The 25,139-nt window shown below is 41.6% G+C and overlaps 1 protein-coding gene across 1 annotated transcript; it reads right to left on the bottom strand.

Annotated features, from left to right (window-relative positions):
* Positions 1-5,241: 5,241 nt before the first annotated feature.
* LOC125293310 (tumor necrosis factor receptor superfamily member 14-like) lies at positions 5,242-16,962 on the bottom strand. The gene is made up of 6 exons (XM_048241175.1): positions 16,914-16,962; positions 16,142-16,339; positions 15,901-16,026; positions 13,495-13,650; positions 8,720-8,807; positions 5,242-5,649 (listed from the first exon to the last, which is right to left on the bottom strand). Exons 2-6 carry the CDS (start codon positions 16,263-16,265, stop codon positions 5,487-5,489), a joined length of 657 nt encoding a protein of 218 aa, XP_048097132.1. The 5' UTR covers positions 16,266-16,339; positions 16,914-16,962; the 3' UTR covers positions 5,242-5,486.
* Between the last annotated feature and the right edge of the window lie 8,177 nt (positions 16,963-25,139).

Raw genomic sequence — 25,139 nt, forward strand, 5'->3', positions numbered from 1 at the left:
CAGTTTGCTACAGGGCCTTTTTTAGTCTTTAAGGGTGCCACTCTGTCAAGCAGAGCCTAATTCACGATTAAGAGCCTCTACCATTTGATCAATGGGATGATGTAAAATATCTGAATTTATGGAGTCTATAAGAGCTATGAACTGCTGTTCTGCTCTAATGTCCAAGAGTCGCAATTTGATTGCAATTTCGGGATGAATTTTTGGAGTATGTAGTACAATATTAAAAGATACACAATGATGATCAGACATATTTATATCATTTACTGATAAGTCTGTGACTTCTATCCCTCTGGAAATGACTAGATCGAGGGTGTTGCCAAGGTTGTGGGTGGGTCCTGTAACATGCTGCTTTAGCTCTAAACTGTCCAACACATTAAGGAACTTACTGGCTTTAGCATCAGTTGTCTTATTGACATGAATATTGAAGTCGCCATTTACAATTATCCGATCATAGCTAGTGATGATGAGCGACATAAGTTCAGAAAACTGGTCGAGAAAGCCAGTCCATAGTTTAGGAGGGCGGTATAAGGTTAATAGAAGTACAGCTGGGTCAGCCTTCAGAGTGAGGGCAATATACTCAAAGGAAGCAAATTCGCCAAAGTTGACGTGTGCAACTATATTTGTTTGAGAGAATGGAGGCAATTCCACCACCTCGTTTGCCTTGTCTAATTGAGTGGAAGAAATTATAATTTGGGGACAAGTCTCAACAAGAACAGCTTCGGCTGTCTGAAGTCAGCCAGGTTTCAACAAGAAACAGAAAATCCAATTTTTTTTTCACTAATAAAATCATTGATTGCAAAGGTTTTGGTAGTAAGTGCACCTATATTTAGTAAACCCATGTTAGCTGAAAATGCCTCTGGCTTTTGAGGAATATGCTGAGGTATGGAAAGAATATTTGTTAGGTTTCTAGTTTTAAATTTGTCTTTTCTTTTTACTATCGTTGGGTAGAAATCAACGTTGGAATAGAACTATAAGCATAAGTCATGCTATTGCATGACACAGCTTGATCTATGGTAGTAGTATTGTATGTTACCCTGCAGAAAACATTCTCAGACTCATCCACATGTATAATGCCATTCGAATCAATACCTGGGGGGGTGAATCTGTAATATTTTCTACATAATGTCAATGTGTCAGTGTGGGGCTATGTTGTCAGAGAGTAGCCTGGCTCCATGTTGGTTTGGGTGGAGACCATCACGCTTCAGCATACTGGGCCTCTCCCAGAACAAGCCCCAGTTGTTGACATAGGGGATGCTTAGGAAGCGCCAGTAGCGTTTGAGCCTGGTGTGGAGATCTGTGTCAAACAGTCTGGACCATCTCTCAGCACCTTTTCTGTAGGTAGGAGAGGCCCAGAGATGACAAAGCATAGACAGTCAATAAAATACTAGTGCAAATACTTTTCTGTGCCCATCAGAGTGGTGATGAGAGTTTTGTAGTTTTCCTGCAGTGCTACTGACTGCTTATCTCTGATGTCGTTCGCGTGCCCACGTGTACGATGATGTTGTTGACCTTGGTGTGGCGGGCCAGGATGCTTGGGAGTTTCTGCTGGATGTCAAGGACCTTGGCACCAGGGAAGCAGTAGACCTTGGAGGGACCGCTACATGATGGGGGGGGAATGCAGAGGTCTCTAACCATGGAACTGCCGATGACCAGGGTGGAGGTTGATGAGGTCCGGGAGGAGGGGGGTCGGGGGGCCGACTTTGAGAGGAGGGACCAGGATGGTTGTCTCGGGCTGGAGGGGCTCCTCATCCTCGGGTCAGAATGGCATAGCGATTTTCCAGTCGTATAGGTTGGGCTGGGCCTGAGTGCCGTCGGACCGCCTGTCCGTGCTTGTGATGCTTGCTTCACGCCATGGCTCAGGCTGGTGTGGAGTGGAGCTGGCCAGCAGAGCAGGCTTGGTTCTCAGCAGAGGCCGGGAGAGGCAACAGGGACAGAAGTTGCATTAGTGCATGGCATGGTTAAAGTATTGGAGGACAGAGTGAAATCAGGGCATCTGGCATTTGTGTGTGTAAGAGAGGTAACGTTATTTCACGGAGAGAATGGTGTCGAGGAACTGTTCATCCTTCTCAATCTGATGGAGGGTCGCTATTCTGGCTTCGAAGTTCCACTATCTTTTCGCTGAGAAGGACGATGAGTCGCAGCCTGGTGCACAGCTGAGGGAGGCATCGTGTCGCGGGCGAGGGCTCGCCGGTGTCAACTGTTTTTAAACGTTTGTTTGCTAGTTGGCTAGCAACAGCGATATCGTGCAGTTCCTTGATAACTCGAACACAGGTAGCGGGTAAGTAATCTGAGAAGATCTCACTTTTATATTGAGTCACTAGTTTTGAGAGACGTTAGAAGGAATTTGATGCTTTCTTCTTCCAGATATCGTTTCCTTGGCCCGGTATTATTTGCAGCCCTTGATACTGGCTTAACGTTTAACGTTAACGTTTGACAGAAAAGTTTGGCGATCAAGGTTATAGAGTCCGATAATCCAAAGCCTCGAGCAACAACAGTTTATGCAAGAGTTTGTTCACGAGATATAATCGGTAGCCAGTAAATCCGTAGAAAGTAGATGGTAACAAGGAGATTTAAGATAGATAAGTTTGGAAGTTTAGGTAGTTACATACGGAGCACGCCGACCGGAACCGGAAACAGTAACGGCCTCTTTTGGCCTTCCTAAATCGTTTTCCTATTCTTTGACATTTATCTCCCATTTTTCATTTTTGTTAGTATTATATTGTTTAATATATCCCCCAGACAAAAAAGCTCAATTGACACACAATTCACACACATAAAAGCTTCTACTGTACATACTCGCCATTCCCGACCTGTAGCACGGGAGCGCCATAACCATTTATACTCGCGCGTGGTGGTCGCAACACTAGTTGCAATATTCGCCTGAACAGAGGTGTTGATGTTGTGAAAAGGCTATCGCGACCTATGTTACACAGTAGAAGAAGCCTCTGTGATGGTACTTTGGTTGCTGCTATTCACAACTACTGTCATCATTACCCATCTAGTTTCCAAGGTGTATGCAGATAGATAGATATATAGATAGATAGATAGATGGATATATAGATAGATACTTTAGTCATCCTGAGGGAAATTTTAATGATTTAAACATTTTAGTTAGCTGGCTAGCTAGCTAGCAGCTGGCTAAATTTGTATAATTTCCTAAGGTGGAAAGAGATTTTGTACAGGTCTTAGTAGATATCCTTTGTTTGAAAATAAATATTTTCTATTCTTTCCTCTTAATTCCATGTGTTGCGACTCTTGCTGATAACTTTGTTAACTTATCCAGCAAACTATAAAAAATTCACAACTAACAAAACGGTCCTCCGAATTGCAACTCTCGCTTGCCCTCGAATTAGTCCATCTTCTAGTTTCCGGTTTGTCGCGCTCAGCTGAAAAAAATGAGTGGTGCGCTACCGTGCACTACCCGGCTAAAATCCTGGCGCGCCAGAGAGATCTACGTCATTTTGACGTCACATTGTCGCGCTACCAGTCGGGAATGTCGAGTATGTAGGACGCTTAAAGACACACGCACACACAGTCACAAAAACATGCACGCACACACACAGACATGAAGCCCCACAAGGATGACACAGAATGATTTTCGTGTCGATCCCCCCCGCCGCACAGGACTCCCCAAAAGGGTAGAGCGGACATAGTTTTCGAGAACTGTAGGGCCTAGGATGACCAAATGTTTTTTTTTTTAGTCTTAACCCATCGCATAATCATTTGCCGTATGGCGCCACCTAGTTAAAAATGAAAAAGCAAAACAAGAGAGAAGATACAAGAGAAGATACTGACCAGTGTTGTGCCTGAACGCGTTCATTGAACTGTGAATGGCACGCTTTCTCAGTTTAACTTCGTTCAATAGGGTGCCAGATTTCTATAGAGCCTTCCAGAAACCCTGGCTAAAATCAGGAGGAAATACTTGCTAATTTGGTGTCATCAAACATAGAGACATACAATTAAGTGGTGGTATGAGCGTTCATTCAATACATGCGCGCGTCTGCGCGAGATAAACTCAACCACTCAATAACATTGGTAGCAAAGCACCGCTTCAACCTGTTGGAAGGCTATTTAATTATGTAACGACATGTAATAGTCTGATTCTTGCAACTTCTAGTGTTGCATAATTAGTCTTCCTATTAAAGATCTCTAGATCAGTGATTTATGCCTATCTGATTCGCCATTTACGCCATTTACCATACATCAAAGCTGTAAAATACATTCAGGCATTCGAAATAAATTTTAAAAAGCATGTCAATATTTTTTCCATTTGCCTACCAGATTATGATGTTTGCATTAGGGAAACATCCCAAAACAATGGCACCAATATAATTGCTGTTGTTATGAGAAGTATTTCTCATGCAAGCATCACGCAACCATGCAAAAGCATACAATGCAACTATTGTAATTATATTTTACATTAGTAAAGCAGTCCTCTGAAGTGGATGTTTTCACAAACTTTTGTGAACAATGTTAGCACTTTAAACATTAACTGTTTTGAAATGCATGTATAACAATAATAACTGTGATTATAATGATAATCATAAAGATAATTAAAGAAACAATGGGGAAATTCTGTCCCCTCAATGCTATTGTAAACCCTGGTTGGATAAGGATACGAAGATGAAATTTGATGCATAGTTTCAGTGTTAAAACTGATAAAATAATTGCTGTCTGTGGTTCTATATGGGCTGTGGCAATAGTTTTGAAAAATAATAGCTTGCAGCAACATATGGAAAAAATAACTATGAACTAATTGAATTTGATTTGACAAATACAAAAACCCACAACACAACGGAAGTTATCCCACAACGGAAATTTATGGCAGAGGAAAGGGCTCTGGTTGTGGACTTTGTTCAAACTTTTCTTTTCAAAGTGTTTTACTTACTTGTCGAACAGGCAACCAGAACAAATCAGACTCGGTGAATCCAGCATGCCAAGCAGACGAGTGCAACTTCCCACAGTCTTCTTCTATGCGCACGTTACCATGGCAACTAAAGTCCACAACCAGAGCCCTTTCCTCTGCCATAAATTTCCGTTGTGGGATAACTTCCGTTGTGTTGTGGGTTTTTGTATTTGCGTTGCCAGCTTTTGTATTCGTGTTGTGTTGTGGGCTTTTGCAATCGTGTTGTGTTGTGAGTTTTTGTATTTGTGTTGTAGGGATTTGTATTTGTGTTGTCTGCTTTGTATTCGTGTTGTGTTGTGGGTTTTTGCAATCGTGTTGTGTTGTGGGGTTTTGTATTTGTGTTGTGGGGATTTGCATTTGTGTTGTCGGCTTTTGTATTTGTGTTGTGTTGTGACACTCCCCGGCCACCCTACATATATGGTATTGCTGCGGAAAAATAAGAAGAAGGGTTAATAATCAGAACAAAAACAATAGAGTTCCCGCAGCTTCGCTCTTTGGACCCCTAAAAAATCTGGAAGAAAAAAAACTCAAGTCCTATGTGACCGCCACGCTAGCGCTAGAGAATACAAATGTAACAGTTTCAGTTTCTTGTTTTCTCTGCCATGACAATGGTTAACACAACAAAAAAGATACAAACGAAGATCAGGTTTGCCAATAACACCATGTGATGACGTCGGATTTCACATTCAGCATCATCTGTGTGTGTTCCTGGCTTCTTCAAGACATGTCCCAGAGATTCACACCTGATGGGATAAAAGCACATTCTGTGTATTAACGTTTTTCATGTGACGTATTCTAGGTTCTATAGCTTTGTTTACATCCAGCTGGTAGGCAAGGGACAAGTTGAACCCATTGAACATCGTTGTCTGCAGCTGCCTCTCAGTAGGCTACATCTCTGTATTTCAGCAATGTCAACATTTCAGGCATCAATAAAGGTGATGATGAAACGTTATCCCATTGTTCAATTTTTGATAGCCTGTCACAGGAACGTTGTTTCGCTAAAATCGCCCTGATTTGGTGCATTGATCTGTATCGGAGAACCTGCATGTAGCCTAATGGTAGCCTAACTTTTTTTCTCTGTTCAAAACTCGGTTTACAGAAGACGATAGCCTTTCTTAGACGATAGCCTTTCTTAGAAGCTGTGAAATTTGACCAGAAAGGAACATGTCTTCCTTCTGAAAGCTGACACAAAATCAAACAATATTTGATCATTTAACTTCAACTGAACAGCGACAGGTTTTGGTAGGCAGTAGACTCAGCAGACTTTAAACGGTAGCCTAGAAGCTACTGTTATAGCCAGCGTCAGTCAGCATCATAACATTAATGGCGTTAGTCATGAATCCTGTAACATATTATATCATATAACAGCGATGGCTTATTCCAAGACGATCTGCATGGATATATAACCACCCAGAAAAACTCAGAATGTGAGTGATAAAGTTCATTAATTGTGTGAAACTTTTTATTAGTTATCCATTGCAGCATCGCCTATATTAGGCTGTTATGCTAGCTCAGCCTTTAAATATGTTGTTATTTTGGTCATGTGGACTTGATTAAACGGGTAAAGATAATTCATAAACTGCTTATTTCTTACATGACTGAAGCAGTAGCCTAGGTTCAACAGTGGTGTTTGAGGTTGCTGTGTTAAGTTGTTGTGTGTGATCGCTAAACTATTAGGATCAAATCAGTTTATTTTGACATACGGGGAGTTAGCCTAAGTGACCTGTAACGTTAGCCTATAGCACAAAAGCCTATTCTGTTTTCATTTATTAGCATTTGTTGTGATTATATAATCAAATGACACACATGATAACTTGAAATAGAAGGACAGAAGATAGGTGATTGATGTCCACAAGCACGTATTTCACGAGACAAATTAGAACAAACTGTTCGGTAATAATAATCTTGCCATGTTTAAAATGCTGCACTTTTTTCCCTTCATAGCCTGTCTCTGGCAATTCATTTTGGATGACTGTAGATAGTTGTATTTTAGCCCCACGTCTTAAGAGACAGTAGGCTACACCATTAGGCTATCTTGAGAATAAAAGACTTCACAGCTGCTAACAATCATCCAAAACCTTAATTCTGTGTATGGACCTGTGTGTGTGTGTGTGTGTGTGTGTGTGTGTGTGTGGGTGTGTGTATGGCCTTACGGTTACTGCTCATAACCACATAGAATGCTACCAACAGGTTTTCAAAGGGGGCGCCTCGGGCATCGGCCTAGCCATGCAAATAAATCAGCAGCTGGAATAAATAAGCAACTGGAATCCATGCATTTTCCATGGAATTATTTTTGGAATCTGATCCCTTATCATACCTTTTAATTCGTACTCGTCGCTCGACTTATCATGACTAAATTCAAGATGGCGGCGAACGGTAAACTTCCTGAAGGTACTGTCTGTATAAATCGTCTTGTAAATAAACTACCAGTGCTTTTTCAAAGTTCTCAATGTCTCGTTATAAATGTCAGGGCCCTCGGAAGTCTACCAATGAAGTGTGGAGCTACTTTGAGCCTCGTAAATGGTGTAAAACAGTGATTTATTTGCATGGCTAGGCCGATGCCCGAGGCACCCCCTTTGAAAACCTGTTGGTAGCATCGGCTAACTAGCGCCAGATTTCGGAGTGCAGGGGACAAGCCAAGATGAGCTATGAGACAAAAGTTCACACTCGGTATCATGTTTCAACACACTTTAGGTCAATATCACACTGAACTTCTCCTTTAAATTGTTTTATTCACAAGATGGAAAAATATCCTGTGGATAAATAAGCAAGAGACTACAACAAATGTGACCCTGCAAGGTGAAACCAGTCGCTTTGGTAAAATTTACAAAATTAAGTTATTGTGCTCACATTAACTAAGCTTTCCAACGATAAGTATATCGAGGGTATTGCAAAAAGTATCGCTAAGATAACAGCATCCAAAGTTGGTATGGTTCTCCTGTCACGATACGCCAGAAGAGGAGAAAATCACCTTTTTAAGTAAATTGTCACGTGCGATAGTGTGAGGACACAGCTATTATTAGCCTTACGGTAGCATGACTTTGAAGCGGATGACTGGCTATTTCCAGTTTCATCAACTGAGTGAGTGTCTTTTGCTGCCCCCTAGTTAATACCTGGGACGGTCATAAAGTGTCACTATAGAATAACTAATGTATTTCGGGGGAAGTAAGGGGAGAGGAAGTTTTGTGTTCACTGATTGTGTACAGTATAGGCCTACTATTAAAATGTGCTACGTCAATGGAAAACTTCTCCTGGTCCGTAAAATGACGCCAGGATATTTTTAAAAGTTCGTGTTTTTGACCGTTCGTGCCCTGAAAGGCAAGTCTTTCACATTCATATTCAGTTACATCTGCCAAGAACGATAGAAAGCTGACACATTGAGTAAAGAGTAATGAGTAAATCTTAGCTCTACCGTAAAAACTTATAGCGGCGTGGACAAAGGGAATGACTGCTAATGTGTTGAATCTTAACCTAAATAAAGTCAGGGTTTAACAGTAAAACATATCCCTTGAAATGTGAAATTTGTTCACAATATGAAAGTGTAGACTGTATACTGTCGAATTATGCAAAAACGTGAAATTCGACATTTTAACCCGTACGTTTTTTTATCGTGGATTTTCTCAAAATAGCACTGTGCGCAAAGCGACTGGTTTCGCCTTGCAGGGTCACAAATATACAATCTAACTCTACTTGACCAAAATGGGCTAGTCCATCTCCTCCCACATCCTTGACCAAAATGGGCTAGTCCATCTCCACCCACATCCTTGACCAAAATGGGCTAGTCCATCTCCACCCACATCCTTGCACTCATACCTTGTGTGTGGTCTGCAGGATGTGAAGGATCCATTTGAGTATGTGGCACCTACACAGTCACTACACACAGCATCTGAATATGCATTGCCTGTAAGAGAAGAGTTATTAGATATAATTAGGGCTGTCAAACTATTATAAAAAATGAACTAATTAGTCTGATATTTTGAAATGAATTAATCTAGATCTAATCACTATTAAAAAGTAAAATTTCTTCCTAAAGACTAAAGCCTCTTAAATGCCATATTAAATACACAGTAAATCACAAAATTAATGCGTAACCACAAAGGTAAAAGTACACTTTATATTATTTAAATGACAATAATGACACAGTAATTTTAAGTATAAGTATATATACTCTTCTGATCCCGTGAGGGAAATTTGGTCTCTACATTTATCCCAATCCGTGAATTAGTGAAAACACACACACAGTGACACAGTGAGCACACAGTGAGGTGAAGCACACACTAATCCCGGCGCAGTGAGCTGCCTGCAACAACAGCGGCTCGGGGAGCAGTGAGGGGTTAGGTGCCTTGCTCAAGGGCACTTCAGCCGTTCCTACTGGTCGGAGTCCGAAGCACTAACCAGTAGGCCACGGCTGCCCCCAAATTATTATCGGGGCCTGAGCTTGTTTAAAATGGACTGAGGTAAAAGGTCCTGTGGTTAGACCAATCAAGGTTTACCATTCTTTTTGGAAATCATGGACTCTGGGCTAAAGAGGAAAGGGCCTAACCAAGTATCCAACTTGTTTTAGTGCTCAGTTCCAAACCCAACATCTATGACGGTGTGGAGGAGCATTAGTGCCTACAGCATGGGCATCTTGCACATTTGGCAAAGCACAATCAATTCTGAAAGATGAACACCACTAACCACTCAGTGAGTTGCACAGTTTTGAAAACGAATGTTAAGGGTTGTTTTAAAGGAATTATCCGGAGTAAAATGCACTTTAGATCCATTTACGGATGTATAAGTATTACATTACATTACATTACATTTGGCTGACGCTTTTTTAACCAAAGCGACTAACAACATGGTAAACAGTAAGTTTTAGAACAATTCTCACAATTTTAGGACAGTTTAAAAACATTAGAGTACAGTAAGAATAAGTGCATCGGTGAGTGCTGTTTTTAACAGTTACTTGTCAGTTTAAAACGGCTGGTGAGTGCTAGGATCAGTAAGACTTGTTGTAAGTGTTGCTATGAGAGGAGATGTTCTCTAAAGAGCTGGGTCTTCAGGAGTTTTTTGAAAGTGGAGAAGGATGTCCCTGCCCTTGTAGGAACTGGCAGTGTGTTCCACCAACGAGGAACAACAGATGAGAAAAAAGTTTGGATTGGCTTGAGCGCACGGGTGGTAGAGCTACACGCCGCTTAGATCAGAGGAGCGAGCGGTCTGGAGGTAGTGTAAGTCTGTATGAGGGCATTCAAGTAGGTGGGAACAGAACCGGAGACAACTTTGTAGGCAAGCGTTAGAGACATGAATTTGATGCGGGCCGCCATAGGTAGCCAGTGTAGCTGGATGAGCAGCGGGGTAACATGCCCCATGCCTGGTCTACAACCAGCCCTTTTGGGTTGGTTGTAGACCAGGCGCGCCGCCGCGTTCTGGATCATCTGAAGTGGTTTCACTGCGCAGGCTGGGAGACCTCTCAGGAGGGCATTGCAGTAGTCGAGTCGTGAGATGACTATTGCCTGAACCAGAAGTTGGGTAGCATCTTGAGTCAAGTAAGTCCTGATTTTCCGTGATGTTGTAGAGTGCTAAACGGCATGGCCGGGCTTAACTGAGGCAACATGATCTGAGAAGTTTAGTTGGTTGTCGAGAACAACTCCTAGATTTCTTGCAGTCCTGGTCGGTGAAACAGACAGGGAGTCAAATTTGATGTTGATGTCGTGGTGTATGGTAGGTTTAGCTGGGATGACCAGCATTTCAGTCTTTGAGAGGTTCAGCTGGAGGTGGTGTGCCTTCATCCATGTAGCTATGTCTGAATGGCAATCCGAGATCCGTGCTGAAACCAAGGGGTCATCAGGTGGAAAGGACAGATAGAGCTGTGTGTCGTCTGCATAGCAGTGGTATGAGAAGCCGTGCAAACGGATAATCTGTCCCAAGGAGGTGGTGTAGATAGCAAAGAGGAGGGGCCCAGCACTGAGCCCTGGGGGACCCCTGTGGTGAGATGGTGAGGTGCAGATAGCTGACCAAGCCATGATACGTTAAACGAGCATCCTGTGAGGTAGGATTCAAACCAGGAGAGAGCAAAACCGGAGATTCCCATGTCAGCGAGTATAGAGAGAAGGATACGGTGATAAGTATAGTATATATACTCTTTAAATCAAAGTCAGAACTTAGTCAAAACTCGTTAGCCTAGAAGTGACCAGGGCAAGTCATTTCGCCGCTATAAAACGCTATTTTTATACCTCTTCTACAGTTCCAAACCACATTACACTTACGTGGTAGTGAGTAGAGGGTCCCTAAAGCCAAACCGAAGTATCACGAGGTCTTTATGTGGTCGGATAGAGAGTCCAGAATGAATTTCATCAAGCCAGTACCTTTCTGGAAATGTTGCTGCCGCAGCTGGCGTCTTTAGGGCAAAGTCCGTAGGAGTCGATTGCCGAGTGTGGAGTAACACGCTCTGGAAATTCACAATTTAAAGAAAAAAAAACATATTCCAGTATTTCTTTCGAAATTGAAATGAAGTTGTATGGACTGGACTATGTAAATGGCGACAAACCGGATAAATCCGCAATCTCCTCTAACCTCATCTTTGTTGCCTTCATGATTTCCTTTTATAAGTTTCTTATATTAAAAAGGAGATATCAATTATTATCATCAACAATGACAAGCCAGCTGGAACCTGCCACTGGTTTTCTCTCCCTCTTGTGCGCGCTCAGACGCGTTCTCAATTAAATGGAGTAGCAATCGTTTAAGTTTGATCTTAATGGAGAGAGGACCCAAAAAGTATCAACTTTATTTAAAGGAGAATTCCGGTGTGATATTGACCTAAAGTTGACCTGAACGTATGTCTCATAGCTCTCCTCGGCTTGTCCCCTGCACTCAGAAATCTGGCGCTAGTTAGCCAATGCTACCAACAGTGTTTCGTTGTGGTCCATCGGGCATTGGCCTAACCATGGAAATAAATCACTCTTTTACAACATTTACGAGTGGTTCAGAGAATTCAGTGGAAATGCATGGATTCAGTTGCTTCCAGTAGCAACAACTGGAATCCATGCATTTATTCCAATTATTTTTGGAATCTGATCCCTTATCATACCTGTTCGTTTCAGACTTTGCCGCCGAATTTTCGCGTGACTAAATTCAAGATGGCGTTGAACGGTAAAATTCCTTAAGGTACTGTCTGTATAAATCGCCTTGTAAATAAACTACCAGTGCTTTTTCAAAGTTCTCCATGTCTCGCTTTTAAATGTCAAGGCCCTCGAAGTCTACCAATGAAGTATGGAGCTACTTTGAGCCTCGTAAATGGTGTAAAACAGTGATTTATTTGCATGGCTAGGCCGATGCCCGAGGCACCACAACGACACACTGTTGGTAGCATTGGCTAACTAGCGCCAGATTTCTGAGTGCAGGGGACAAGCCGAGGTGAGCTATGAGACATACGTTCACACTCGGTATCATGTTTCAACACACTTTAGGTCAAAATCAGACCGGAATTTTCCTTTAACATGCTGTTGGTGCATTTTAACATTGTAAACATTCTCTAACAAGAGTGAAAACAGTTTGCAGTAAAGATACTATTTATTGGCAAAATGTTGGTCCCTCCTCTGTCTCTTTGTGCCCTACACACAGTGTGTGATGTGTGCGGTGGTAGCAGCAGCACTGATCACTGACCAGGCAACTTTTTAAACTGAAACTTTTCGCCTACAAGCTCCTCACGTTCCTCTCCATCTTCAGCTAACTTCATAGACAATAAAATAAACTCTCAGGCTTATGGCTTCAGGCTTTGTGGCTTCTGTTACGACATCATCCCCCCACAAAGGAAATAGGAACACAATGTGTTAATTGCGTTAATATTTTGTAACACGTTATGTATTTCAAAATTAATCACCGTTAATTTGGACAGCCCTAGATATATTATAATTAGTTATTATAGCATCTAAAAAAACAAAAACAGAAATATGTAATTTATGGACTCTTTGTCCTGGCACTGATAGTATACTCAATACTGTCAGTCATATGCAACCAAATGAGAAGATCTTGCTGTGGCCCACATGAACTTTTATTTTTTATTTTAAGACATGCTGAAGAAAAATGATGACCCACTAATTACAGCCACTGTGTTTGTGCTCATAACCAAATAGGTGCAGACTGACATGTATTGGTTACTCTTCACTGGCTTCCTATTGCAGACAGAATTAAACTCAAATCCCTTACTCTGGCCTACAGGACACTTACCGGATCAGCACCTTCTTATCTTAAAGTGTAACTCCAGAGTAAAAACAACCTAGGATCTATTTACGGTAGTTAAAGGGGACATCCGGTGTTAAATGGGTTTTAGATGTTAAGTATGACCATAAGCTAGACTCATGGACAAGAGGAAACATTCCGAACCTAGCCAGTTTTTACTGATTGTTTTATAGGGCAATTAGCTCTAGCAACAGGGCATCTCTCATACGGCACATAAATCGCTTTTTTAACCCACCTACATGGCCAACAAGAGCTCCACACTTGTGTAGTCCTGCACATCCTCCATACACACGCTGGTCAAGGCAGCTAGCGTGACAGCTCAACAGCAGTTCGGAGGGCATTATTTAATAATAATTAAATAAATAAACCTGGCTGTTTGATGTACTGTCCTGGTGAGCACTTTGTGTGTTCCACAGCTCCTCTGCAGCCATCTTTGATTGGGTCAGTGCAGTAGTGACCTTCCAGAGGCTCACAGAGTGTGTCTGAGGTGGAGCTGCACGCCCTCTTCACTCTTACACCTGCAGCTGTTGATAACAGTGTGTGATTAATGTACAGTTACTCTTAAACCTGGGGATCAGGGTTGTATGTACTAAGAAAGCCAAATTTTTTTTTTTTTTATCAAAGTTATGCCTGTGTGCACTTCATTTTAATACAAAAGTTAGGAACAAACTATGGAAGCATATGGGTAGCTTTATTCAAATGAGAATGCAATCTGCAATATGCAATTCAAAAAGACATTACATTATGCAATTGACAATTCATTATGCAATTTAATATTGCAATTTGCAATAATATCCAACAAATTGTATTTTAATCTGCAAAGTGACAATGAAATCCTAAAATCAATTCCAATAATTTTGGTTAAAAAATAGAATAAACATGGATTGAATTGCATTCCATTTTGCCATGGTACTTCAGTCTCAAAATTCAAATGGCAATTAATTTTGCATTTCAATTTTCAATATTCAGTTTCATCATTTAACTGTCAATTCGTTTTGCAATTTAATATTTAATGTCCAATGTAGGATTGCATTTTAAAAACATATTTGGCAAAACTGTCAATGCCAGCTTGAAAAGATTTTGGATTATTTTGGGCAAAACGTTTTGCCATCGTTTTGAGGCATTTTATTCAAATGGAAAAGAATTGTGATTGCATTGCACTTTGGTTACGCTCTTTGTGTTGCAAAATTCAAATGGCCATTCAACCTGCCAAACGCATTGCAATCTGTCAAGTCACTCGTCAAGGCGGGAACTAGGCTACGTCACTTCCGTGTTAACGCCTTCTTACCCAGTTATCGTTTGCAATGGAGGAGTTTGCAGTCTCTGGCCGACAGACCCGGCTGTAGAGTACAGTGACAGAGGGAACATTTGCGATTTTCAAGGGGGCACATTTTTTAAAAAAAAAATGAGGGTGGGGGTGTTGGCGGCGCAAACATATCGTCACAGTTGATGAATAATGTTAACCGTGACCGCAAGTAGGCCTAGTGTCCGCGAGACCCAGCTCTTACATTATTAAGGCTCTTATGTTGCTGCTGATAACTTTGCCAACCAGCGGCATCTTTAGTAGCACCCCCTCCCCCCAGCAATCAGTAGCCTACAAATAAGCATCGTATACAACAATTCAGCGAGATCGATTTGGCCAAACGTGGGCCCGGAGCGACCGCACCCCCCGGTCTGCTTATGAGGCTAGCCAGACCACGGAGGGGAGTCTCCGTTGTGTGTGTGTGTGAGAAGGAGAGAGAGCAGGGCAAGGAAGGGCTGTGTGAGTTTTAGCCTAACTAACGACAATGGACGACAGAGTGGGCGATCTAGCCCTACTTGTCCTGTGAACTCCAAAGAGCTCCGTGAATAGAGGTAACCCTCTATTCCCTCCAGTTGTATCCACAGAAGGTCTCCCCACCGGCTAGCGCCCATTAGCTGTAAGGCCTCAGAAATCTTTGAACGGACCAGGTTGACATCAAATCGGACAAGTAGGGCTAGATAGCCCACTCTGTCGTCCATTTTCAGTAATCTGTCCGTTGAGTCAGACTCGTTGACACGGTGGTGTTCTACATAATCAGCCAGACCTTAGTGCAGCTGCAAACTCCTCCATTGCAAGCGCTAACTGGGTAAGACGTAAACACGGAAGTGACGTAGCCTAGATCCCGCCTTGACGAGTGACTTGACAGATTGCAATGCGTTTGGCAGATTGAATTTTGCAACACAAAGAGTGTGACTAAAGTGCAATGCAATCACGGGGGGCACTATTTCTTTTCCATTGAATAAAATGCCTCAAAACGATTGCAAAACGTTTTGCCCAAAATAATCCAAAATCTTTTCAGACTGGCATTGACAGTTTTGCCAAATATGTTTTTAAAATGCAATCCTACATTGCACTTTAAATATTAAATTGCAAAACGAATTGACAGTTAAATGATGAAACTGAATATTGAAAATTAAAATGCAAAATGATTTGCCATTTGAATTTTGAGAATGAAGTACCATGGCAAAATGGAATGCAATGCAATCCATGTTTATTCTAATTTTTAACCAAAATTATTGGAATTGATTTTAGGATTTCATTGTCACTTTGCAGATTAAAATACAATTTGTTGGATATTATTGCAAATTGCAATATTAAATTGCATAATGAATTGTCAATTGCTTAATGTAATGTCTTTTTGAATTGCATATTGCAGATTGCATTCTCATTTGAATAAAGCTACTCATATGCTTCCATAACAAACAATGACAATTTCATTTCAATACTTTAATCAAGAAAATGTTGGGCTTACTTTGGTCACAAACGCTGCATGATCTGCAGGAAGCAAGTCCATTTGGTTCATCAGTGAAAGTAGACTGGGGACATGGCACACATGTCGTGCTTCTATATTCAGCGCAGTGTATGTGTACATAGTACCCTAAGACATGGTATCAGAATGTTTCGCATCACTATTACATTCAAAAGGTGGCCCGAGGCTCTTCGTGTATGTTCAAAATAAGCCCACAGTGTGAACAAAACATAGCACAGCTTACCAGGGCCACACATAGGACAGCACTCTTCTCCTATGAAGTACTCAGCTTGACCACAGGCGGAGAAGACAAGGTCACAGAGGTTGACAGTCATCAACAAAATAAAAATAAACTGCAACCCCTTCATTTGTCAGCTTCTATTTGGTCTGTGACTGAAGGATGCTATCCAAAACCCCATGTCCTTCTGTTTAGCTGATGCTTCTGGTAGAAGTAGAACATTTCAGAGAACAAATTTGAGTTTGCCCAGAATAGAGAAGTCAATTTACATTTTACCTGACAATTTGCACTGTACCTCATTTCTAATGTATTTTTTGTGTGTTCCAAACAGGTTTTTTTTATACAGTCATGAGAAATACGGTTAACACTGCCCCCTGGCGGTAGAAAATTACAATATTTAAGGTGGAATAGAAACTTAACTCCACCGCATTTTGAATCTGGGGCCAACTTCAGCCTAGTCACTCTCGCTCCAGGTGCATCCCAATTAAATGGAGTACAGTAGCATAACGTTCAGATTAGATCTGCTGCATAGTGGAGATTGAGAGGACCCAAAGGTTTCATCCTTGCATGTAGCCTAACATGCTGTTACTGCAATTTGACTTTGTAGCCTAAACGTTCGGAAGTGCAAAGCAGTTTGAAAGCTACTCATAATATTTTTATTGGCTAAATGTTGGTGCCCGCTCTGCCCCTTGGTGCCTTACCCACAGTGATTGATGGTAGCGGCGACACTATTGTAAAGAAAATACATTTGGAAACAGAAGGTGCCCAATTCACTTACCTGTTCCTCGGATTTGTCACTGCTGCTCGTACCAGTAGCGAAACGAAAGCACTGCTGCAGTGGCACCAACAAATCACAAACAGTTTCGTTTTCACTCCAACCAATTACAACTTAAAGTTATCATTTGAAACGACCGTTAGCACACGTGGTGACGGATATCGGAGGAGACGGAGACACCACTGTGCAACGTCATGTTGCCAATTTTGATCTAGCTTTTCAGTATCGAGTTTTCAAGGTGACAACAGCCTTTTTAAAGTCTATCTCCTCGATTCAGTTTCAGTCAATTGCAATTGCATTAGCCTAGTTTTAAACAGTCTTTGTGAAGACTGATTTCAGTTTTCAGCAGTTGCCTAGTTTTCTGGCTTGCCTTTGATAGTGCTTGTACAGCACTTGTACTCGTCTCTTCATAGCTTGTATGGCAAGTGGTATAGGTTTTAAGGCCTTCATCTGTAGGCAGTAGCTGACTATGCTACGATGGAACTTGCCCCCAAAGATATAATTTATACATTCATAACCTCAACCCTTGCCTCAGGGTAGGCGAGAGAGCAACGGGGGGCACCTCACTTTTATTTTATGATCATGGGGGAAAATAGTGCAAGAACATAGCGGTCATAGGGAGTTGAATAGACTAGCACACAATGTTTAAAATAATGGGATTTTAATAGAATAGCGTTGCATAGGTTACAATACAAGTAAATAGGCTATACAGACTCACCACTAGCAAGCCTAGGCTAGGCTTCACTGTGTCTTTCCATTAATTTCGAAATGTTACAATAAGATCCTGCTCAAAAGCAAATTGTACATACTGATAATATTGCAACATTGCACGTAGGCTATATGTGATCGCTCAACATGTTATTTAAAGTACATAACACATTTCTAACACATTTACGAAGTGGTTATAGGCAGATGCACCAACTGTGATGGTTTAAGAGCGCACAGGACACTCGGCATGGGTTTTAGTATTTTGTGCTGCTCTGACACAGTCCACTTTTATTGACTGTTAGTCTACTGTTGCTGAGTCTGGAGAAGGAGATGTTTTGCAGGCTATGAATGCCGACTCCACAACTGTTGCATTTCCCTGCCGGGTCCATGATAGGCCTTTTGTCACTGCATCCAAAAATGTCTCCCTCTGGATAAAGCAGGTTAAGACCCGTGCAGTGTTGCGCTCACTAAAGGGCGATTCCATCTCCCCTTAAAGGTGCCATGTGTAAGAATTGAGGAAAAAATATCCAAAAAATGAGCTACATGCATCAAAATAATGAGAAGAAATAAGGGTGATGATGTCATTAAAAAAAATGACAAGGTATAGTGCTGCAGAGATATCAACCTGAATTAGCATGCTAAATTACTAGCCACAGCCCGACAGGTGTCATAATACTAGTTTCGGCCATGGGAGGCGGTATGCGGGCAACATAACCGCCAGTCAAACTGCAATACACGTTTCTCGGTTGTTACTCTGGGGTACACCAACTCACTTTCTGGAGGTATACTGCCCCCATCTTTTATGGAATGTGGAGTATGAATTGATTTTTTGGCGAACATTACACATGGCACCTTTAAGGTAGCCTACATGATCCAAAGCACTCTACGTCTCCGTTGCTCGAGTTTATCATTAGCACTGAAAAATATTGAAAATATAAGAAATGCGACATGTCAGTTTGGCCCTTCATTTACGGTTTCTGCCATTTAGATTAACAGCTCATGTATTCAGCTTGGGTGCTTGGGTTATCCTGCAGTCAGAAACGCGAAAAACCTTGTATTTTCCTGTATCTTCCCAGATCTATCTTGAGACCTTTTACTGAATTTCTTATGAAGCACTCAGCAGTGTCTAAAAACCCTACTGGTAGAGATGTATTGCTCATTTGGTGTTGCAGGAGTGGTGGTCAATGTTTAGGTGGCACTCACTTCAACGGTGTCAGAGTGTGCAGAATCCCTCTTCATCGCTTGTGCACAATCAACAGTAGCATAGTTGACACACGTGTCAGTCTGTGTCATGTTTCATTGTGAGTAGGCTAAGTGTTCAACATCAGTGTTAAATATGGATTTAATTGCAATCATAGGCATAATAATATTTAGATTTTTTTATGTCAGGGAGAGAACTCAGTTGGGGGGGCACACTGGCCTGTTTGGGCGGGCCTGGCCCCCTAAGGCCCGCCCCTGACGCCAACGCTGCCTAGCCTGGGAAAAACCCAGATGGACTTCCGGCAAATTTTAGATTTCCTCTGCAAGTCCGTATGGCCACTCCGTATTAAAGGAGAATTCCGGTGTGATTTTGACCTAAAGTGTGTTGAAACATGATACCGTGTGTGAACGTATGTATCATAGCTTATCTCGGCTTGTCCCCTGCACTCAGAAATCTGGCGCTAGTTAGCCGATGTTACCAACAGTTTTTCGATAGGGGTGCCTCGGGCATCGGCCTAGCCATGCAAATAAATCACTGTTTTACACCATTTAAGAGGCTCAAAGTAGCTCCATACTTCATTGGTAGACTTCCGAGGACCTTGACATTTAAAACGAGACATTGAGAACTTTGAAAAAGCACTGGTAGTTTATTTACAAGACGATTTATACAGACAGTACCTTCAGGAAGTTTACCGTTCGCCGCCATCTTGAATTTAGTCACGATAAGATAATAATTCCGTGAAATAAGAAAATAATTCCGTGGAAATGCATGGATTCCAATTGCTTATACTGGAACTGCAACTGGAATCCATGCATTTCCATAGAATTATTTTTGGAATCTGATCCCTTATCATACCTGTTCATTCGTACTCGTCGCTCAACTTATCGTGACTAAATTCAAGATGGTGGCGAACGGTAAACTTCCTGAAGGTACTGTCTCCTGACCTGCAGGTGTGTGTGTGTGTGCATTTGAGTTGTGTGTAGGCGTGGCTCCAATGACACACCTGTGTGAATGGTACTTCGAATAGGTGTTATTTTAAATAGATTGCTGATGGGCTATACATCTTGGTGAACGTCTGTTAACAACTTCTTGCCGTCGTCATGGAGCGTGTATCTCGCGGTTATGGAAATATATGCAATATGCCATTTTTTATAGTTAGAACAATATGTGTTCCCAATTATATCATGTTTCTATAGTGTAACATGTTATTTCACTGTGTCTTTACGTGGGTTAGGGCACCACACGTCCAAATAAGTGCCCTTCGTGACCTACAGGCCGTTAGTCTCCACAGGTTAACATGGCAAACCCACAGGCCTTCAGTCTCCACAGGTTAACATGGCAAACCTACAGGCCGTTAGTCTCCACAGGTTAACATGGCAAACCAACAGGCCTTCAGTCTCCACAGGTTAACATGGCAAACCTACAGGCCTTCAGTCTCCACAGGTTAACATGGCAAAACTCGAAAGGTTGTCAGACCTCCCGTGCCTAGCGACGGGTTGCTAAGCCACGATTGGCCTGTGGCGGTTTTCGGGTGTGGCTTAGCGAAGGGTGAATTATCAAAGAGGAATAGTTATTGAGAAAAACACTTTCCGGGTCAGTAGATGTGTGTACACGTGTGTGTGTGTGTGTGTGTGTGTGTGTGAAAGAGTGTGAAATGGTGTGTTTGTGTAACTAGTGTACCTACATTGGACAATGCTTTTGGGATCAGTGATGTGTAAGTGTGTGTGTGTATGTGTGTGTTTTACTTCTTTGGAAAATGTTTTGGGGTCAGTGACATGTGTATGGGTGTGTGTGTGGGTTTTTCACTTCTTTGGAAAACTTTTTTGGGATCAGTGACGTGTGTGTGTGTTTTACTTCTTTGGAAAACGCGTATGGAACATTAAGCTGCCTCACTAGACATGACTTTGCTGCCTCCCTACATAGAGAGCTGTCTCATTAGACATGACTTTGGATTTAATGCATCTTTTAAAAATGAGCGTAGCACTCTAGAATCTTTGGTTAACACTACGGTATGACGTTAGCAAAGGCCTGACGTTAAACTAAATTAGCTTACGTAAGCTAGCAGGCTAACGGTATAAATTAGTTTAACGGCCGGCAGATATATCAGACCAGATGCTAATAATGGTTACAATAATGGTATAATCAGATAGTACATTTTTTATTTCTCATCTCAAATCTACAAATCTAAGCAAAATAAGGTCACACAAATGACATTTTAAACAGATTCAGCAGCCATTACCGATGTCATTCGCCATGTTTGTTTACCTTTCACAGCTGTTTCAGACGTTGCCGCAAGGGATTATGGGTAGGAGGGAGCATGAAGTGTGCATCGATGCTGTCTCCAAAAATGACCGTTATTTGGGAATTCTAAGATATCTTAGAAGACACCAGAATTTGTTTTTTCGGTTTCGAACCGCACTTGCTGCCTTGCTCCCCAGTTAGATATCTTAAAAGGCAGCAACTTTACCCGTTTTGAACACACCCATAGTGTGAGTATGCCCAAAAATAAACGCAAACACACACACACACACACACACACACCTGTATGTGATTATAGACACACATCAGTATGTGATCATAAACACACACACCCGTATATGATCATAAACACACACCTGTATGTGATCATAGACACACACAGTGTTGGAAGGTACTATAACTGATTACATGTAAGGGATTACATTTTACATCATTATTAAGGTACGCCATGCCTTTTCAAACTCAAACATGTTTTTTAACCACATCATGTAGCCTATGCATCTCTCAGATGGCTCCTGTCTCTTTCCCTTTCAGTTTATATTGATGGCCTGTGTGTGTGTGTGTGTCCCAGGTGGCCAAAAGAAAAGGTACAAAGACAACATCAAAACAAACCTCAAGAAGTTCCACATAAGCCTTAATACCTAAGCAACTAACAGGGCGGCCTGGAGACAACTTGTCCGAGATGGAGCTGCACAGCTGCAGAAGACAAACACAGACGGCGAAACCTCCACCAAAAGGCTCCACCCAAACCCACAGTACTGCAGAAGACAAACACAGACACAGAAAGGAAATCGCCTCCACCAAAAAGGCTCCACAAGTGCTACTGCCCACCCAAACCCACACGCGCTACTGCCCACCCATGCCCACATTGCCCCAAAATATGCAGGTCCAGGATTGGCCTTTTCGCCCACCTGAAGACCCATATGGACCAAGAAGGAGGGCCGACATACTCGACCACGAGTGTCCGCCGATGATGATGATGGTGTGTGCATGTGCTCCTTTCTCATCCCCTTCATGCTTATATTGATAGCCTAAATGAAAAACCTCCAGGATAGGAATGTACAATGTTGAGCTGTTTAGTTGTAGGCCAATAGACCTATATCCAGACGGCATGTTTTAGGGCAGTATATGTTCTCTTCTGTAAGTGCATATTCATATCACCGAGGACAAGTAGCGGACAGTCATGTCAAAGGATCGAGACAGCTCCAGCAGAGTGTCCAGCTCGTTCATAAAGCCACCTTTTCACGATCCTGCCCTGGATCTCTATGTTATGTTTGTGCCCTGTAGTGGTTTGTCTTTGTATTTTGCCATGTCTCCTGTTCCTTGTCACTTCCTGTGTTCCTTTGTTTACCCTTGTCATGTGCTTTTGCTACTTCCTGTTCTGTAACATGTGCTGCTTTGTTTACCCTGGTCATGTGCTTTTGTTCCTTGTCTCCGTCCCTCACCTGAGCCATGTCCCCTAATTATTGCCTTGATAGCTTTCCACCTGTGCCTTGTCTGTCTTGTTAAGTGTTGTGTATTTAAACCTTGTCTTGTGTGCTTTGCTTTGGACTATTTCATCTCTTTTCAGGTTTGTCTCATGGTTTTGTCAATTATGCTATTGTCAGTCTACGAGTTTGTGTTAAGTTTTCTGAGAAGTTTTTGTGTGAAAGAAGACACATTAAAATTTGATTCCACTTCAGTTCCTCTGAGTCTGAGTTTGTGTCCAATCTGCTATCCTGGGGCCTGTACTACGAAGCGGGGTTACTGGCTTATCTGGGTAACTTCGAGAGTAACTTGATCACGTGTGGCGTAACTTCCCGATTAACCCGTTACTCTTTAAAGGTGGATAGGTTTTAACCAAGGTATGCTGCCATGGCAATTTACGCTGCATCTCAAACCTGCTCCGAGCAGATTATGTTCTTGGTTAACCCGAGGTTCTTCTTCTTCTTCTTCTTCTTCTTCTTTTTTATATGGCGGTTGGCAACCAGCTTTTTGGTGCATTACCGCCACCATCTGGACTGGAGTGTGGATCAAATGGTCATCCTACACTTTCCTAAATTCTTTTAAATAACCCAGTTACCTTCAAAAAAAAGAAAACAAAAAGGAAAACAAATTTCACCTGATTCTCTTCGCAGTATATCATTCAAATTTAATGTCATCTGGATTTCACCAAGTTGTGAGATAAATCTTTGTCTGGCTTGATGGTACTCAGGACAAAACATAATTACATGCTCTATGGTCTCTTGACTATTACAATATTCACACATTCCATCAACATGCTTTTTCATGGTAACTAATGTTCTGTTTAATCCTGTATGTCCTAGCCTCATTCTGGACACCACATCTTCTTCTTGCTTGCTTCTGCATGTATTCTGGCTCCTCCCCACCTTTCCTTGAATACTATGCAGGTGTCTTCCAGACTGTTCGTTATCCCATACAAATTGCCATTTTTCATTTATTTTAGCTTTGATTATACTTTTGACTTCAGCTTTGCTGTATTTAATATTCAACTCTATATCAGACTTCCCTGCTGCTTTTTTGCACATTTATCTGCTAATTCATTACCTCCTACACCTATATGAGCTGGTACCCATATAAATGTAGTACTAATACCAGACTTAAGCAGATTGTTGGCTAATTGCATTACTTCATATACTATGTCCTGTCTAGACTCAGAGTGACAACGTTTAAGGCTTATTAAAGCTGAGCTAGAGTCTGACGCAATCACAGCTTGCTTAGGTCTATTGCTCTCTACCCACAATAAGGCCATCCATATTCCTATAATTTCTGCTGTGTATACAGCTAAATCATCATTGATTCTCTTTCCAGATTCAATGTTTAATTGAGGGATAACATAAGCAACTCCCATTTTCTTATCAGTCTGCTTAGATGCATCAGTATATAAAATGACTGCTTCTTTATATTTGCTTTCGTAATGTAACTCTGGACCCTGTAATGATCCACTTCAACATCCTTCTTTTCCTCTAATAAGCCCAAGTCTACTGGAACCTCTGACATCAGCCAAGGAGGAACAACAGGATATGCCACTGTAGGGCTTATTTCAAGAGCACTGATTCCCATATTTATTACCTTTTTGTTTTATTGTCCAACCAAAACTTTTAATAAGGTAACTCTCTCTCTCTTGACACTGTCATAAGACTGATTGACTCATGTGTTTTTCACTATGACCCCTTAGATTTGTCCAATACACAAGAGACAAAGGGTCTCTTCTAAGATAGAGAGGCATCTCTCCCATCTCTACCTGGACTGCTGCCACTGGCGTGGTCTTAATTGCCCCACAGCATAGCTTCAAACCTTGGTTCTGAATTACATCTAGTTTCTTAAGTGATGTTTTAGCAGCAGACCCATACACTACACACCCATAGTCAAATACAGATCTCATCAGCCCTGTATAAATGGCTTTTAAAGCAGGTCTACTTGCCCCCCATTCAACTCCACGCAGACACCTCATCACATTCAACACTTTCTTGCATTTCTCAATATTTGTATATGCATTGTCCAAGTTAATCGCTTGTCAAACCACATTCCTAAATATTTGAAGAATTCCACTCTTTCTAAATCTGCCCCAGATAATTTGATTTTAACATCTACATTTATTTTCTTCCTAGAGAAGAATAAAGTCTTTGTTTTATCTATTGAGATCCTAAACCCCCATTGAAGGGCCCATTCTTGGACTCTGTTCACTGCCTGTTGCATCTTACCCACCACAAAATCTATATTTCTTCTTTTTTTCCACATTGCTCCATCATCTGCAAAACAATGCCACCCCAACTGAATTTTGTATGTCTTTAAAATATCATCAATCATTATTGAAAATAATAGTGGACTAACAATACTTCCTTGTGGGACACCATTTTCCACACTGTATTGCTCACTTAATTCTCCATTTATTTTAATTTGAATTGTTCTATTAGACAAAAACCCTTTAATCCATTGGAACATCCGTCCCTTTATTCCCAATATTTTAACCTTTATCAGTATACCTTCTTTCCACAACATATCATATGCCTTCTCAATGTCAAACAACACTGCCACTACATTTTCTTTGTTCACTTGAG

Source organism: Alosa alosa, chromosome 4 (genome assembly GCF_017589495.1).
Source record: "Alosa alosa isolate M-15738 ecotype Scorff River chromosome 4, AALO_Geno_1.1, whole genome shotgun sequence".
Lineage (NCBI taxonomy): Eukaryota > Metazoa > Chordata > Actinopteri > Clupeiformes > Clupeidae > Alosa > Alosa alosa.